Source organism: Moschus berezovskii, chromosome 4 (genome assembly GCF_049115385.1).
Source record: "Moschus berezovskii isolate FMDL1 chromosome 4, NW_MosBer_1.0, whole genome shotgun sequence".
NCBI lineage: Eukaryota > Metazoa > Chordata > Mammalia > Artiodactyla > Moschidae > Moschus > Moschus berezovskii.
The window spans coordinates 70,768,679-70,786,715 of record NC_142463.1 but is presented as its reverse complement, the minus strand read 5'-3'; the positions used below and the strand labels follow the sequence as shown (position 1 = coordinate 70,786,715).

The following is an 18,037-nucleotide window of genomic DNA, read 5'->3' as shown; positions in this document are numbered from 1 at the left end:
AAGAATGAAGAGGCTGGACTGAGGTGGAAACGTCTCCTAGCTGTGGATGTGTCTGGTGGTGTATAGTCTGATGCTATACAGAACAATACTGCAAGGAACCTGGAATATTAGGTCCATGAATCAAGGCAAATTAGATGTGGTCAACCAGGAGATGGCAAGAGTGAACACTGACATCTTAGGAATCATGGACAGGTGATGATGGACAGGAATGGGTGAATTTAATTCAGATGACCATTATGTCTACTATGGTGCACAAGAATCCCTTAGAAGAAATAGAGTATCCCTCATAGTCAACAAGAGAGTCTGAAATGCAGTACTTGGGTGCAATCTCAAAAATGAGAGAATGATCTTGGTTTGTTTCCAAGACAAATCATTCAACAACACAGTAATCCAAGTCTATGCCCCAACCACTGACACTGAAGGTGAATGTTCTATGAAGACCTATAAGACATTCTAAAACTAACACCAAAAAACTATGTCCTTTTCATCATAGGGGATTTGAATGCACAAGCAGGAATTCAAGAGATACCTAAAATATCTAGCAAGTTTGGCCCTGCAGTACAGAATGAAGCAGGGCAAAAGCTCACAGAGTTTTTGTGAGAATACACTGGTCATAGCAAATATCCTCTTCCAAAACACAAGAGACAGCTCTACACATGGACATCGCCAGATAGTCAATACTGAAATCAGACTGACGATATTCTTTGCAGCCAAAGATGGAGAGGCTCTATACAGTCAACAAAAACAAGACTGGGAGCTGACTGTGGCTCATATCATGAACTCCTTATTGTAAAATTCAGACTTAAACTGAAGAAAGCAGGGAAAACCACTCGGCCATTCAGGTATGACCTATATCAAAACCCTTATGATTATACAGTGGAAGTGACAAATAGGTTCAATGGATTAGATCTGATAAGGGTGTCTGAAGAACTATGGACAGAGGTTTGTAACACTGTACAGGAGACAGTGACCAAAACCATGCCAAAGAAAAAGAAATGTCAAGAAGGCAAAGTGGTTGTCTGAGGAGGCCTTCCAAACAGCTGAGAAAAGAAGTGAAGCAAAAGGCAAAGGAGAAAGGGAAAGACACACCCAACTGATTGCAGAGTTCCAGAGAATAGCAAATAAGAAAGCTTTCTTAAATGAACAATGCAAAGAAATAGAGGAAAACAGTAGAATAGGAAAGATTAGAGATCTCTTCAGGAAAATTGGAGATACCAAGGGAACACTTCATGCAAAGATGAGTACTTTAGGAGAGACACAGCAAAGACCTAATAGAAATGGAAAAGGTTAAAAAGAGGTAGCAAGAATACACAGAACTATATAAAAAAGCTCTTAATGATCCAGATAATCACGATGATGTGATCACTCACCCAGAGCCTGACATCCTAGAGTGTGAAGTCAAGTGGGCCTTAGGAAGCATTACTACAAACAAAGCAAGTGGAAATGATGGAATTCCAGCTATTTCAAATCCTAAAAGATGAGGCTGTTAAAGTGCTACACTCAATATGTCAGCAAATTTGGAAAATTCAGCAGTGGCCACAGGCTGGAAAAGGTCAATTTTCGTTCCAATCCCATAGAAGGGCAATGCCAAAGAATATTCAAACTAACATACAATTGTGCTTATTTCACACCCTTGTAAGGTAATGCTCAAAATCTTTCAAGCTAGGCTTCAACAGTACATGAACTGATAACTTCCAGATATAAAAGCTGGGTTTAGAAATGGCAGAGGAACAGAGATCAAATTGCCAACAATTCACTGGATCATAGAAAAGGCAAGAGAATTCCAGAAAAACATCTACTTCTATTGCATTGACTACAATAAAGCCTTTGACTGTGTGGATCACAACAAACTGTGGAAAAATCTTCAAGAGATGGGAATACCAGACCACCTTACCTGCCTCCTGAGAAACATGTGTATGCAGGTCAAGAAGCAATAGTTGGAACCAAACATGGAACCAATGGACTGGCCCAAAACTAGGAAAGGAGTATGTTCAGGCTGTATATTGTCACTCTGCTTAATTAACATATGCAGAGCACATCATGCAATATGCCAGGCTGGATGAAGCACAAGTTGGAATTAAGATTGCTGGGAGAAATGTCAATAATCTAGATATGCAGATGATACCACCCTAATGGCAGAAAGCAAAGAGAAACTAAAGAGCTGCTTGATGAGGGTGAGGGAGGACAGTGAAAAAGCTGGTTTAAAACTCAACATTCAAAAATCTAAGATAATGGCATCCAATCCCATCACTTCATGCAAACAGACAGGGAAAAAATGGCATATCACTGAAGATGGTGACTGCAGCCATGAAATTCAGATGCTTGTTCCTTGGAAGAAAAGCTATGACCAACCTGGACAGCATTGTTAAAAAGCAGAGACACCACATGGCCAACAAAGGTCCATATATAGTAAAAGCTATGGTTTTTCCAGTAGTCATGTATGGATGTGAGAGTTGGACCATAAAGAAAGCTGAGTGCCACAGAATTGATGCTTCTGAATTCTGGTGCTGAAGAAGACTCCTAGAGTCCCTTGGACTGCAAGGAGATGGAACCAGTCAATCCTAAAGGAAATCAACCCTGAGTATTCACTGGAAAGACTGATGCTAAAGCTCTAATACTTTGTCCACCTGAAGTGAAGGGCCGATTCATTATAAGAGACCCTAACACTATGAAAGATGGAAGGCAAAACGAAAAGAGGAAGGCAGAGGATGAGTTGGTTAGACAGTATCATTGACTCAATGGACATGAGTTTGAGCAAACTGCAGGAGATAGTGAAGGATAGGGAAGCCTGGAGTGCTATTGTACATGGGGTCGCAAAGACTCCAACATGACTGACTCAGCCACTGAACAAAACAACAACATACTACAGAAGTAATAATTTATCAATACATACACACTCCCTTAGGAATTCTTCTGAAACATTCTCTTCTAACAGCTGTTCCACAATACGTAGAGCTTTTCTTTCAAACTCAATCTTCTTTCTGACAGCTGCTTCTAGTTCTGCTTTCCTAAAATTAAAAAAAAAAGGTATTTAAATTATTCTACTTAAGTTTTAGCATAGCCAATTTTCTACATTTTAAAATTAAACTCTAACAGTGTACCATTTTGCTATTAAGGTTAAATGTATATTTTTAAATGCTGTTTCTTTTGATCCAATATTTTTCAAAAGGGAAACAAGCTACTTGTTATTGACGTCTGTCATAACAGGATTATTTGACTTCCAGGGCTCAGAGAACAAGGAAGAATTTATAGAGTATCCAATAGAAAAGAAAATGGGAGGAAATCTTTTTTTGCCAGTTAAGACTCTATCATTATTGAAATGATAATCTATCATTCTCTATCATTCTTCTGAGGTTTTTACCTAAAAATGGAGGCTTTTCCCTTGAAATCATTACAAATCAGAAGGGAATGGAGAGGAAAAATATGATTCTGGTTGTTCTCTTAAACACAAATTTCTTTGTGCTAATTCTCAAATGTTAACTAAATGGCCAGCCTGGTTTAACAGGACAGAGTCATATTTGCAAAGAAGTATTTACTTACTTTTGTTGTAAAGTCTTACTAAATAACTATACCAGTATGACTATATGGTTCAGGAAAACAACAATCGAGGAGGCACCAGTGAAAATCTGTCAGCCTCTGTGGGTCCCACACATCATGAATATAAAAGCAGAGGCTATCTGATCAAAAAATGGTCTTAGGACAGTGGTCCTCAATTCCAGCCACAGTTTAGGATCATCTGATGAGACCTTTTTTAAAAAAGATACCATGCTCAGGTCCCACTGTAGGCTAACTAAATAAGAATCTTTGCGGATGGGCCCTTATTAATGGTGTTTTCTTAAAGGTGCTCCAGATAAACCTGGTGTGTAACAGGGCTGAGAACCAGTACCGTAGGAACAAAGATACCAACTATCTCGGTGACTTGTCTGCGACACTAGTTTCTACTCGCCCACCAGAACAACCCTGCTGCCATCCTGGACCTTGACTGCTCTCATATCTGGACCTAGAATGTACTCAGTCCTGATTCATTGCAAGGACTGATGCTGAAGCTCCAATACTTTGGCCACATGATGCAAAGAATGGACTCACTGGAAAAGATCCTGATGCTGGGAAAGACTGAAGGTGGGAGGAGAAGGGGAGGACAGAGGATGAGATGGCTGAATGGCGTCACCGACTCAGTGGACATGAGTTTGAGCAAGCTCCGGGAGTTGGTGATGGACAGGGAAGCCTGGCACGCTGCAGTCCATGGGGTCTCAAAGAGTCAGACATGATTCAGTGACTGAACTGAATGGAGAATGTTCTCACCTTTTCTCCCTACCTTTACTGACTGCCAAGACTTTAGCATCTAATTTCTTGCCTGGAGCAATATGTTTTACAAAAACAATTTGGAGAACTGACACAAGACTGCCAGCTAGGGACAAATAGGGACATTAAAATAAGAATGTCTCACTGTTCACACTGTTCGCTAAACCCAGGGTAGGCAAGGTGCTAGCCGGAAAGCTGGAATAAAACTCAAGGAGTCATAGTAAGTAAAGACACATTTATTCTCTCCTGACTGCAACAACAGCTGTAGCAGCAGATACACTGCATTCTCTCCTTTCATGACTAACCCAGTGGACACAGCCCTAAGGCAGCCAAAAAGCTCTTCAGGTGGAGCTCATATATGTTTACAGAACAAAAGCGGCCTGTGGCCAAGTGGGTACAGTGCTGTAAGTTATCTTACGGTGCTGTAAGTTATCTCAGCTGTTACAAGACCATGCATTTACAAACCCTGGGGTCAGAGTGAGATGCCCTGGGGCAAGAGAGCCTGACCACCACCACTTTGGTTAATCTGCTCTTTCCCTACAAAGAAGAAACTTGCAATTAACACTTGTTCTCCCACCATTTCATAAAGACCAATCTTACATCAAAAATGTTAAAAAGGACATGGACACAGATTAAATATTCTTTGTACTGAAAAAAGTTTTCTGTGCAGTACAAAAATTCTTTGTACTGAATATATTTGCTGCTGCTGCTAAGTCACTTCAGTCGTGTCCGACTCTGTGTGACCCCATAGACGGAACATATTTAGCTTTATGAAAAACATTATTTTTCTTATTTTGCTGCTTACCAATAAAAGCTATGTCATTTACTAAGATCAGAATAGAATGTGCATTAGGAGTTGCTGACTTAAGGAGTTAATTACCTCAACCTGCAGGGAACAGCAGACTCCTCTGAACAGATGAATATCTACAGCTGTTTCCCATGGACAGCCCTGTCTCAGAGCTCCCTTCTATCCCACATGACAACATGTGATGTGGTCTACAGCAGTGGTTCTCAAACTTCTGGGCATCAGTGGTCCTTTATAATCTTAGTTTTTGTTTATGCAGATTGTATCTGTTGATAGTTACCATACTGGGATTAAAGGTGAGAAAAATTTCAAGCACTCATGAACTCATTTAATAGTAATATATCCATTATACGTTAACATATTTTTAAATGTAAACTTCAGTGTGAATTACAGAATAGTTTTATATTTTCACAAAGCTCTTTAATTTCTGGCTTAATACTCTTCAGCTGGATTGAATGTAGAAGTATTTTTCAGTTGGAATAAATTCATGAAGGATCACTTCTCTCAACACCTAGCTGGGTAACTTCAAGGATTTTTAATTGTTTCATCACCCTGGGTGATCTGTTTGAAATACATTTCAGCTTATCTATATTCTTCACATCGTAGTACTTAGAATAAAAGATAATCTCCTCAGGCGTGTAGTCAGATCCATGTTGAAGAGAGCTGAAAATTACTATTATCAACTAAACTTTACAGTTGTATTATTTTCTAAAGCCAAGTATAGTCATTCTGCTCCACAGGAAAACAGATCTCAAATTCCATCTGATTTCTCCACTCCCAAATGATCATTATCCCTAACACCTTAACACTTTTGAAACTTAAATTCTATTACTTTATTACTTGAAGTTTTGTTTGCACTTAGAAAATCTGAATTTCTCACCCTAACCTACTGGTACTGTTTGAATGCAACCCTGCCTCTAACTTATTCCTACACTCCTTTCTTCCTTTGCTCAGAATGCTTCACACAACCTTGGGCATCTCTCCTTTCTTTAAATGACCAAATTTTTTCTTGTCACATATATCGGTGCTTCTGGCTGGAGGTCTCTCCTCACTACTCTGTTAAATGCCTACCTAGCCTTCCAGTCAGTTTAATTATTACTTTCTCAGAGAAGCATTTCCCTGAAAACATACCACCCTTTCTGCCAACCTCTCCTGTTTTAGTTCCTCTATCACAGTCTTTTCATTTGCAATTATGTATTTATCTGTGATAATTTAATTGGTATTTCTCTGTTCTACAGACAGGAACAGTGTCTATACTGTTCAAAATCATATCTTCAGGGCCTCTCAAACTGAAAAACTCCCAAAAGAGAAAAAGGGCAGAACAGCCTTTGACATAGATCTTAGCAATTATAAAAAAATCTGCCTCCCAAGGTGAAGGAAAGGAGCAAATATAAACAAACAGGAAGGACCTAATTATACTTAAAAACTTTTGCAAACAAAAGGAAACCATCAACAAATGAAGACAATCTACTGACAGGGAAAAAATATTTGCAAACGATATGACCAATTAGAGGTTAATATCCAAAATATATAAACAGCTCACACAATTCAATATCAAAAAAACAATCCAATTAAAAACTGGGCAGAAGAAACAGGACACTTTCCCAAGGATGTATAGATGGCCAACAGGCACATGAAAAAATGCTCAACATCGCTAATCATCAGAGAAACGTAAATCAAACCACAAAATGAGATATCACCTCACATCTGTCAAAAAGGCTATCATTTAAAAGTCTACAAATAACAAATGTTGAGGAGGATGTGGAGAAAAGGGAATCCTCCTACTGTTAGTGGGAATGTAAATTGGTGCAGCCACTATGGAAAACAGTATAGAGGTTCCCTAAAAAACTAAAAACTACCATATGATCCAGCAACTTCACTCCTGCGTATATATGTGAAGAAAATTACAACACTAGTTTGAAAAGACACATGCAAGTCAATGTTCATAGAAGCATAATTTATAATTGCCAAGATACAGAAGCAATATAAGTGTCCATCAACAGACGAATGGATAAAGATGATGTAGTTTACACATGCCATGGAATACTACTCAGCCATAAAAAAGAATGAAATTCTGCAATTTGTGACAGCGTGGATGTACATAGAGGATATTATGCTTAGTGAAGTAACTCAGAGAAAGACAAATATTCTGAGATCACTTATATAGAGGACAAATCAGTGGTTACCAGTGGGGAAACAGCAGGGAGAAGGGCAAGAGTAGGGTAAGGGATTAAGAGATACAAACTATGTATACAATAAATAAGCAGCAAGGAAGTATTGTATAGCACAGGGAAATTTAGTTATTATTTTGTAATAACTTAAAATAAAATATAATCTATAAAAATAATCTCTACATTGTACATCTGAAACTAATATTGTAAATCAACTAGAGTTCAATTAAAATTTAAAAAATCCATAGGAACTAACAAAGATCTAGCATATCTTACATTCAGTAAATAATTCTTGAAAGAATGAGTAAATTAAAACCAATACTTCATAAAATCATAACTTATAGATATATATAGCTACATCATCCTCAAAGATGACATCTATTCCAAGAACCTTTTGTGCCAGGAGATAAAGGTTGTCTTTTTAGGTTGCCCACTGAATAGTACAGAACAATATTTTGCTGAAAATATGGACATGATGTAAACAAAGAAAAACAACAAAGTTTCTCGGAGTCTGGTATATAAAACAAAAAGGAAAGTATGTGAAGAGATGGAAAAAAAGGTACCTAGTTAATTCAGGAATGTTTATGACCACTGACATTTTTCTACAGATATTCATACATTCACCAGTAATCTAAAAGTGTCAACTTGGTTTTCTTAAGGCATGGAAGAGTAGGGGAAATAACAGTCTATGTGAGAGTGTACAGTACTTCCCAGATCTTCCCCTTCTAATTTTCTCTGAGGTAGCACCTATTACACTTTTTACAAATAGTTCAATTACTATGTGATTAACAGATAAGTGAACTGAACATGGCTTTCCAACCAGTCCATCCTAAAGGAGATCAGTCCTGGGTGTTCATTGGAAGGACTGATACTGAAGCTGAAACTCCAATACTTTGGCCACCTCATGCAAAGAGTTGACTCATTGGAAAAGACCCTGATGCTGGGAGGGATTGGGGGCGGGAGGAGAAGGGGACGACAGAGGATGGGATGGCTGGATGGCATCACTGACTCTGTGGACATGAGTTTGAGTGAACTCCAGGAGTTGGTGATGGACAGGGAGGCCTGGCCGGCTGCGATTCATGGTGTCGCTAACAGTCGGACAAGACTGAGCGACTGAACTGAACTGAACAGATAAGTGAAAGCAGCTGTCTATGTAGTTCTCATACCTTTGAGAAGCATCTTCTTGGTTCAAGGCACTTGTCTGCTTAGTAGCTACAATTAAAAGAAACAAAAAACAGTAGGTCAAGTGTACACAAACACCAGGTTACAGAACAGATTCTTGCCCAAATAAACTGTAGACCATCCTTTCTTCTTCTCCACATATTTCACTTCCAACTCTGTGTGAAAATCAAATGAAATGAGAAGGGAATCCAATTTGGTTTTGCAAGCTAATTATTCTTCTTGGTTAAAATGTACCTTTTTCAGGACTGAAATTTTCCCGTTATCCTAGTTGCATAATTAAGCACTCCTGAAAGCCTGAGATCTAGGGGCAACCTCTCTCCGTCCCCCTCAATGTTCGTTCTCTGGTCAAGAGGGGTGTGACCCCCTCGGAGATCCAGAGCACCATTGCGGCAGTCCACCTGCAAGGAGGACCCGTGCTAGGGTGAAGGCCAGCTGCACTGGGCCTTCCAACGCCCTCCTGGTCACCTGCCCACTCAGACGACCCCGACTGTAGGCTCTCAGGATCTCTCCTGCCCTTTCCCTTAGACCCTGGAGCACAGCCAGCCCATTCTGGGGGAAATCTTGGAAGACTAGCGTCAAGAGACGGGGATTCGGACGAAGGTCTTTCCCAGAAGGCGAGAGTTCGGCGGTAGAAAGCTCTCGGCCTCCTTGCCCCCGAGGATCTCCTTCCCTGGGGCAGCCTTTCGGGAGCGTCCGCGTGCCTCCGTCTGGAATCCTGTCGGGGCCGAATTCTCAGTTCCAAACTTGGGAACAGGCCCTTCCTCCTACCTGCGACGTCTCGGGGCGCGCGGGGACGCCGGCCTTTGCGGCCCACAGAGCACGGTCGGACCCAGTCGGCCATGGGGTGCGTCGTCAGCTTCGGAACCGACCTTGGCGTCTTTCCCCCCCAGGCTCCGCCTCCCGTCGCGCAGCGCGGGGCGGGGCCGGCCGGGAGGGGCGGGACCGGGAAGCAGCGAGGCGGCGGCGGCGGCGGCGGAGAGCCGCGAGAGGGGCGAGAGGCCTGCAGGTAGGTGGGTACACGCGGGGTTCCTGGCAGCCGGGGCTCGCGGTGGGAGGTGAGCCGCGGAAGACCCGGACGAGGCCTCCGTGAGGTCTGGGGCCCGGTGGCCGACGCAGGCAGGAACCGGGAGAAATGGCTTCCCTTGGATGCCGGTTTATACGATCTGAAGAGAAACCAGACACAGAGAGTCGGACGCGACTGAAGTGACTTAGCAGCAGCAGCAGGATGCCGGTTTTATTCGCCCTGCCGCCGGCTGCTGTGAGGATCCGGCGGAACCCCGCCTCTACTGCTGGGCTGGGAGCCGGGCGGTGTTGCCCTGAGGGCGGCCTGTTGCCTGTCTTCGCGCGATACAGTGATTTCACGATCACGATTATCTGGGGGGCGCGGGGGCGGGGCGCGGGGCGCGGTACATCTGTTACAGGCAGATGCCCGGGTCTGTAATGCTTGTTGCTCTTGGGGTGGAAGGCATCCCAGCTTTCATCCCCTCCAGGTGTTGCACTCCAATTTCTGTCAAGTGGGACTTTAAAAAAAAAAAGAAAAGCAAAAGGCTCCCTGATAATTAGAATTGATTTCAGGCCCACCTTTGGCGCTGGAGGGAGGGGGGCGGGCAGACTGTCTTAAAAGATCTTATAGTGTAAATTTGTGCTACCTCTTGGGGATGAACTAAAGAATTTCTTTCCCCTTCAGTTTATCTTTCAAAATTATGCTCCGAAAGATCTTAAAGGATGAAACAAGAGGTTTCGTTCTTTTGTTTTAATTTCTTAGGCTAACGTTTCAGTAAAAAAAAGTTTAAGCTTTAAAAACTTTTCATTTTCTTTATTGTATTTATTAATAATTCATCAGAATGAAGTAACTTATAATTCAGCATAGTATTACTGATAGTTAACAGTGTATTTATATTATAAATTTCAGCATCAAAACTGGAAAAAATAAGGAATGGCTGTGGAGGAACTACAGTGCATCATAAAGAGATGTGTAAGTAATTTTTTCTGTTTTTGTTTTTAATGACATTTAATAACCTTTCAGAATATGGGAAGAGCACAGATTATTTTTAATTACATTTGCAGTCACTCAAATTGTTAATCTTCTTTAATCCTTGCTTTTTTTGACCTATGAATAAATAGCATGAAGGCAAGAAGACAGATTGGATATGTCACTTGGGGAAATCTTTACACTTTTAATACTGATCCTTATCATAGATTTCTTTGGCACAGTGGATTTCAAGGAGATTTATTAAAGTATTTTTTAGCCTAATCCTAATTTTCATACATATGCTTATGTACAGCTTATTTCGAGTTTAAACGGATTTCATTTTTAAGAGAAAAATCAAGTAGTTATTGAATTTCCATTTGCCTAAACATACTTGTTTTTTGTTTGTTTTTGCCAGCAAATCCTAGAAGAGCAAGACTTTAAAGAGGAAGATTTTGGCCTGTTTCAGTTAGCAGGCCAAAGATGTATAGATGAAGGGCACATAGATCAGCTATTAGAAATTATTCAGAATGAAAAGAATAAGGTAAGTACAGCCTTTCTATGTACTTTTTCAGTCTTTACTAGTAAGAGAATAGCCACATGATACTATCATTCATCCATTCATTTTTTTCAGCAAACATTTAAGAATCAACATAAATACCCACTGTAGAAAACTGTGGAAAATAAAAAGGAATAAAATCAATTATATACTTTAAGGTGCTTACAGTCTAGTGGAAGATATAAACATGTAAAGAACTAGCAATAAAGAGGCAGAACAAACAGTTTATATCTGTTAACTCATTTAGCTTCTCCAGAATAAGTGTTACAGTTGAAATATAAGTAAAATGCAAATAATATTTTGGGAGAGATGGATGACCTTATTGGCCAATATCATCCAGCTATAATTGTCTCAGAAATCATTCTGCACAATGGGAAAGGATCTTCTTGGGATCAGAAACAGGTGGGACACAGTGTTTATAACACCACCTAATTTTGTCTTTGGACCCATCCCAGCCTCACACTTCCTATATAAGGGATCATCTTGTTTCAAGGAACATACTGTATAGTCCTATTTATTTATACAGTTTTCTTTGTAGGGACTTCCTGGCAGTCCAGTGGTTAAGACTGGGTGCTTCCTCTGCAGGGGGCACAGGTTCCATCCCTGGTCAGGGAACAAAATTCTGGCATGACATGTGGCTCCACCAAAAAAAAATTTTTTTCTTTGTTATAACATTCTAGTCATGCTGGCCTCGGATTACATACAGGGCACCTTGATTGTATTTAGATTACTAAAACCTTTTAATCATACATTGTTATAGAATCTCTTACTAGTTCAAAGGGCTTATTTCTTTTTATTTATAATTTTTTTAGTAAATATTAGGACTTTTTATTTAGTGCATTTGTTTTTGATATGTATTTGTAATACCACTGTAGCCCCAAATAAATAATGCTTTCTTTAACTCCTTGGTTTTTCCCAATTAAATTCTCAGAGGATAATCTTTGAGAGTACCTTACTTTTAGCTAATCATAATAAAATTAATAAAAGTTAAACAATATTTATTGTGTATCTACTATGTGCCAGATGCTCTTATGTGCTTTATATCTTTTAACCCACGTAGTCTCTCCTGAATCTCCTGATAGGATTTTCTAGATAAGGAAAGTGTCACTGAAAAATTAGTGACTTGCCCCAAGTTACTTAGTTTTTATGTGACATCTGACATTTAGATCTCTACACCCTGTTTTCAGAGCTCTTAGCTATTTTCGTCAACCTCCTTAGCACCGTGTAGCACTTGCAGGAAGTTTCAGAGTAGAATAGAGAGGACTGATTTTGGGATTGAGAGAGATGACAAAGATGATGGGGTTTCTAGCCTCTGAGGAGATAATATATCCTGAACAGAAAAAGGCAATTTAAGAAGGGAAGAAGGTTCCTTTGATGGAGGACAAGGAAGTTGGCATTGTTTGGCAATGTTGAGTTTAAGATGCAACAGGTAATTGAAAAGTAATGTTTAGAGCTCAGTAGAGAAATAGGAGATTAAGATGTAGATTTGTGTCTGTTAGAGATTAGGTGATTGTGATAGACTTGAGCATAGTGAGGCTTAACCTTAATAGCTTGAGAATTACCTTGGTAATATGTGGTTGTTTATTTATTTTTTGGCTGAGCCGGGTCTTGGTTGCAGCATGTAGAATCTTTTTTTTTTTCAGTTGTGGCATGTGGGATCTAGTTCCCTGACCAGAGATTAAACCTGGGCTCCCTCTAGCCTGCATTGGGAGTGCAGAGCCTTAGCCACTGGACTACCAGGGAAGTCCCATGTATGGTTTTCTCAATTCAAAGGTTCAGATATTGATAAGACGGAGTTTAAAAGTACACCTTAGATTTCTTTTCTAAGACAGGTGACAGTCAAGATTGATCAAGATTTACTATTAATCCACTTGTCCTAAGATGCTATAGTGCAGGGATTTTCAGCATTGGTACTATTGATATTTTGCAGCAGTTGTCACCCCAGTAATGGCAACCAGAATGTCTCCAGGCATTACGAAATGTCCCCTGATTGGGAACAAAAGCACCCCCATTGAAACCACTGATACAGTGGGAAAGCTGTGGGCTTTGGAGTGGGACCGCCTTATATGCAAATCCTGACTCTGCCACATTTTAGCAGACATTAGGCATCTCAGTAATCTCTAAACTTTGGCATTCTCATCTGTCAATTGGGAATAATTATTATTACCTGGTACAGTTGTTTGTATTAAACTAAACAAGATGTAGCTTCTGGATAGTCAGTATTCTCCTTCCTCATACCGATTCATTATTTACATAATTACTGGGGAACTTGCAGCTGAGATTATGATTGTGTGATATGTTGTCACAATTGTTTTTTTAACTCAGATATGTAAAATTTTATTCAAATCTGGAATTTCTCTTAATTCTACTCAGAGAAGGGCTTCCCTGGTGGCTCAGATGGTAAAAGAATCTGCCTGCCTTGCAGGAGACCCAGGTTCAATTCCTGGGTTGGGAAGATCCCCTGGAGAAGAAATGCTACCCCACTCCAGTATTCTTGCCTAGAGAATCCCATGGACAGAGGAGCCTGTCAAGCCACAGTCCACAGGGTCAGAAAGAGTTGGACATGACTGAACAACCAACGCATTCACTTTCATGCCTGATAAACTTCTGTTTCTTTAACAAGCCTTAGTGTAACCATCCCTTGTTCTGGGAAGCCTCTCTTGCTTTCCCTGCTTAGAAGTGACTATTCTGCTATACTTTACACTCTACCTTTATTATTTTATAAGACGGAGTTCATGCAGGGAGTATTGTACTGATTTGTATTCTTCCTAAATGTATTTTCTTTTGAATGAACCTAGAATATGTATTCTTTGAGCATAGAGTGCTTATCTGATGTGTTTTTTGCTTTACTTCCTGCACCTAGAGTATTCTAGGGTCCTATCAAATATGTTTGATAAATACTAATGAGTTGAAGTAGAATGCAAGTCACAGAAGTGGAGTATATTGCCAGTAGTTTTGAAAATCAGTGGTTTTGGTCTGGGGTGGCTTGTATTTTTTTGTTTAAAAAGTTCTTTTAGATTTCTAAGCTTAGAATGGGTAGTAGGAAATTTCTGTTTATTAAAGTTGATTCTGAAAAAGCCAGATTAAGAAAGAAAACTTTTAAAAATAGGCCAGGAGAAAGTGGAAAACTAATACACTTGAAGGGAAACTAGAGATTGGCTAGAAAACTGACCTTACTGCCTTAAAAAAAGGAAACGACACCAACATTTTATTTTACATTGCAACATTTTCAATTTTGCGTTGGATTTCAATAAGCTGAACAGTTACAGTAACACATGTCACCAAGTTCTAATGATGAGAAGCAAATGACTTAAAAAGTTTTTCTACTTAATGGAAAATTTCTAGAAATTGTTCCTCAGTCATAAAACCTTCTCATATCTCCTTTTATTTTTTAAGTCATCCAGAGGCCAGATGTTGAGAAACTGGGCTGAATCCTTTCCCTTTGGTCCAAACAGTTGGCAGCCTATAATACATCTTAATTAAATAGTTGCTTTAGAAAAAAGTGAGAATCAGTGGGTTTGATAATGAATGTGAATCACTAATTATGTTAAACTTTTAGTTGTATAAGCATTCTGAAATGTCTTTGAAAATAGTTATTTGTAGATGAGAAAGTTGATGAAGTGGTATCCCCTTTATGTTTACAGAAGTTACATGATTATAATATACTTAGAGATTCTCCAGTGAACTTTAAAAGGTTCATGAGTGTTGGCTGGATATCTTTATGAATTGGGAGCAAAATTCTCCATGAAAACTTTAAGTACTGCTCATATTAAGGAAATTAGCTCTCTTGTTGGAAATAGAGGAACATTTAAATCCTGGGAAAGACTAACTTACCTGATTAAAAGTAAAGACTCGTATGCCTTTCCTCAGTGTAAGTATTAAAAACCATTTTAGAATTTGTTGTCTCTTAGCTGCCAGTCCTAGGAAGTCAGTGGGGAGATGTCCATGGACACACTTGCCTCATCTTTTCTATTTTTGAGGAAATTGAGAGTCCTGTAGATGGCAGTATTTGCTTTACTCTGAAAACGTTTTTACAGGTCATTGTCAAGAATATGGGCTGGAATCTTGTTGGTCCTGTTGTTCGATCACTTTTAAGTAATGAGAAGGAAGATGATAAAAGAAAGTGTCATTTTCTGCTGCTTGATTTATTGGTAAAGGTAAGTTAACAAAACTAGATTCATTTTGTTGCAGTATGCAGCAGTATAATTTCCTTTAATGTTTTTGGTGAGAAGGATTTTAGTACATGAAAATAAAGGAGGGGACTCGGAGAAGAGGCCCATCATTATTTATTGGATGAGCAATTCCGTTTCATTTTTCCCAAATTTTCTGGATATAAGAATTATCCAGCCTTATCGTCAGTTCAGTCGCTCAGTTGTGTCTGACACTGTGACCCCATGAACCACAGCACACCAGGCCTCCCTGTCCATCACCAACTCCCGGAGTTTACCCAAACTCATGTCCATTGAGTCAGTGATGCCATCTAACCATCTCATCCTCTGTCATCCCCTTCTCCTCCTGCCTTCACTCTTTCCCAACATCAGGGTCTTGTCAAATGAGTCAGCTCTTTGCATCAGGTGGCCAAAATACTGGACTTTTAGCTTTAACATCAGTCCTTCCAATGAACACCCGGGACCGATTTCACTTGGATGGACTGGTTGGATCTCCTTGCAGTCCAAGGGACTCTCAAGAGTCTTCTCCAACATCACAGTTCAAAAGCATCAATTCTTCTGCACTCAGCCCTCTTTATAGTCCAACTTTCACATCCATACATGACCATCCATAGCCTTGACTAGACGGAACTTTGTTGGCAAAGTAATGTCTCTGCTTTTTAATATGCTGTCTAGGTTGGTCATAACTTTCCTTCCAAGGAGTAAGTGTCTTTTAATTTCATGGCTGCAGTCACCATCTACAGTGGTTTTGGAGCCCCAAAAAATAGCCGCTGTTTCCACTGTTTCCCCATCTAATTGCTATGAAGTGATGGGACTGGATGCCATGATCTTAGTTTTCTGAATGCTGAGCTTTAGGCCAACTTTTTCACTCTCCTCTTTCACTTTCATCAAGAGGCTCTTTAGTTCTTCTTCGCTTTCTGCCATAAGGGTGGTGTCATCTGCATATCTGAGGTTATTGATATTTCTCCCGGCAATCTTGATTCCAGCTTGTGCTTCTTCCAGCCCAGCATTTCTCATGATGTATTCTGCATATAAGTTAAATAAGCAGGGTGAAAATATACAGCCTTAATGTACTCCTTTTCCTATTTGGAACCAGTCTGTTGTTCCATGTCCAGTTCTAACTGTTGCTTCCTGACCTGCATACAGATTTCTCAAGAGGCAGGTCACGTGGTCTGGTATTCCTGTCTCTTCCAGAATTTTCCACAGTTTATTGTGATCCACACAGTCAAAGACTTTGGCATAGTCAATAAAGCAGAAATAGATGTTTTTCTGGAACTCTCTTGCTTGTTTAATGATCCAACGGATGTTGGCAATTTGATCTCTGGTTCCTCTGCTTTTTCTAAAACCAGCTTGAACATCTGGAAGTTCACGGTTCATGTGTTCCTGAAGCCTGGCTTAGAGAAACTTGAGCATGAGTTTACTAGCATGTGAGATGAGTGCAATTGTGCGGTAGTTTGAGCATTCATTGGCATTGCCTTTCTTTGGGATTGAAGTGAAGACTGACCTTTCCAGTCCTGTGGCCACTGCTGAGTTTTCCAAATTTGCTGGCATATTGAGTGCAGCACTTTCACAGCCTCATCTTTTAGGATTTGAAATAGCTCAACTGGATTTCCATCACCGCCACTAGCTTTATTCGTAGTAATGCTTCCTAAGGCCCACTTGACTTCATATTCCAGAATGTCTGGCTCTAGGTGAGTGATCACAGCTTCATGATTATCTGTGTCGTGAAGATCTTTTTTGTATAGTTCTTCTGTGTATTCTTGCCGCCTCTTCTTGATATCTTCTGCTTCTGTTAGGTCCATACCATTTCTGTCCTTTATTGAGCCCATCTTTGCGTGAAATGTTCCCTTGGTGTCTCTGATTTTCTTGATGAGATCTCTAGTCTTTCCCATTCTGTTGTTTTCCTCTATTTCTTTGCATTGATCACTGAGGAAGGTTTTCTTATCTCTCTTTGCTATTCTTTGGAACTCTGCATTCAAATGGGTATATCTTTCCTTTTCTCCTTTGCTTTTCGCTTCTCTTCTTTTCACAGCTTTGTAAGGCCTCTCCTCAGACAGCCATTTTGCTTTTTTGCATTTCTTTTTCTTGGGGATGGTCTTGATCCTCGTCTCCTCTACAGTGTCACGAACCTCCATCCATAGTTCATCAGGCACTCTATCAGATCTAGTCCCTTAAATCTATTTCTCACTTCCACTGTATAATCATAAGGGATTTGATTTAGATCATACCTGAATGGTCTAGTGGTTTTCCCCACTTTCTTCAGTTTAAGTCTGAATTTTCAATAAGGAGTTCATGATCTGAGCCACAGTCAGCTTCGGTCTGTTTTTGCTGACTGTATAGAAATTCTCCATCTTTGGCTGCAAAGAATATAATCAGTCTGATTTTGGTGTTGACCATCTGGTGATGTCCATGTGTAGAGTCTTCTCTTGTGTTGTTGGAAGAGGGTGTTCCCTATGACCAGTGTGTTCTCTTGGGAAAACTCCATTAGCCTTTGCCCTGTTTCGTTCTGTACTGCAAGGCCAAATTTGCCTGTTACTCCAGGTATTTCTTGACTTCCTACTTTTGCATTCCAGTCCCCTATAATGAAAAGGACATCTTTTTGGGGTGTTAGTTCTAGAAAGTCTTGTAGGTTTTCATAGAACTGTTCATCTTGAGCTTCTTCAGCATTAATGGTCGGGGCATAGACTTGGATTACCATGATATTGAATGGTTTGCCTTGGAAATGAACAAAGATCATTCTGTCATTTTTGAGATTGCATCCGAGTATTGCATTTCGGACTCTTGTTGCCTATGATGGCTACTCCATTTCTTCTAAGGGATTCCTGCCCACAGTAGTAGATATAATGGTCATCTGAGTTAAATTCACCCATTCCAGTCCAT

At 40.0% G+C, this 18,037-nt stretch overlaps 2 protein-coding genes across 18 annotated transcripts in view; one reads left to right on the top strand and one right to left on the bottom strand.

The window, feature by feature from the left end:
- Window positions 1-9,702, bottom strand: part of RPAP2 (RNA polymerase II associated protein 2) — a 113,142-nt gene extending 103,440 nt beyond the window's left edge. For 7 of the 14 annotated variants that reach the window (XR_016037221.1, XR_016037220.1, XM_088835489.1 and 4 more), the window contains exons 1-3: window positions 9,229-9,701; window positions 8,445-8,490; window positions 2,894-3,008 (exon numbers count right to left, since the gene is read on the bottom strand). Coding sequence is in view for 11 of the 14 variants with exons in the window: in XM_088835489.1 (XP_088691615.1) it covers window positions 2,894-3,008; window positions 8,445-8,490; window positions 9,229-9,301 (234 nt within the window). In the remaining 3 variants the exon portion in view is untranslated. Of the gene's footprint in view, window positions 1-2,893; window positions 3,009-8,444; window positions 8,491-9,228 lie in introns of all 14 variants that reach the window. The other 7 variants (XR_016037219.1, XM_088835492.1, XM_088835494.1 and 4 more) reach the window with 7 other exon arrangements.
- GLMN (glomulin, FKBP associated protein) overlaps window positions 9,397-18,037 on the top strand; it is a 59,910-nt gene continuing 51,269 nt past the window's right edge. For 3 of the 4 annotated variants that reach the window (XM_055403556.2, XM_055403555.2, XM_055403554.2), the window contains exons 1-4: window positions 9,397-9,466; window positions 10,373-10,435; window positions 10,848-10,973; window positions 15,026-15,145. In XM_055403556.2, the coding sequence (XP_055259531.2) occupies window positions 10,397-10,435; window positions 10,848-10,973; window positions 15,026-15,145 (285 nt within the window). In that variant the 5' untranslated portion in view covers window positions 9,397-9,466; window positions 10,373-10,396. Of the gene's footprint in view, window positions 9,471-10,372; window positions 10,436-10,847; window positions 10,974-15,025; window positions 15,146-18,037 lie in introns of all 4 variants that reach the window. The other variant, XM_088835496.1, reaches the window with a different exon arrangement.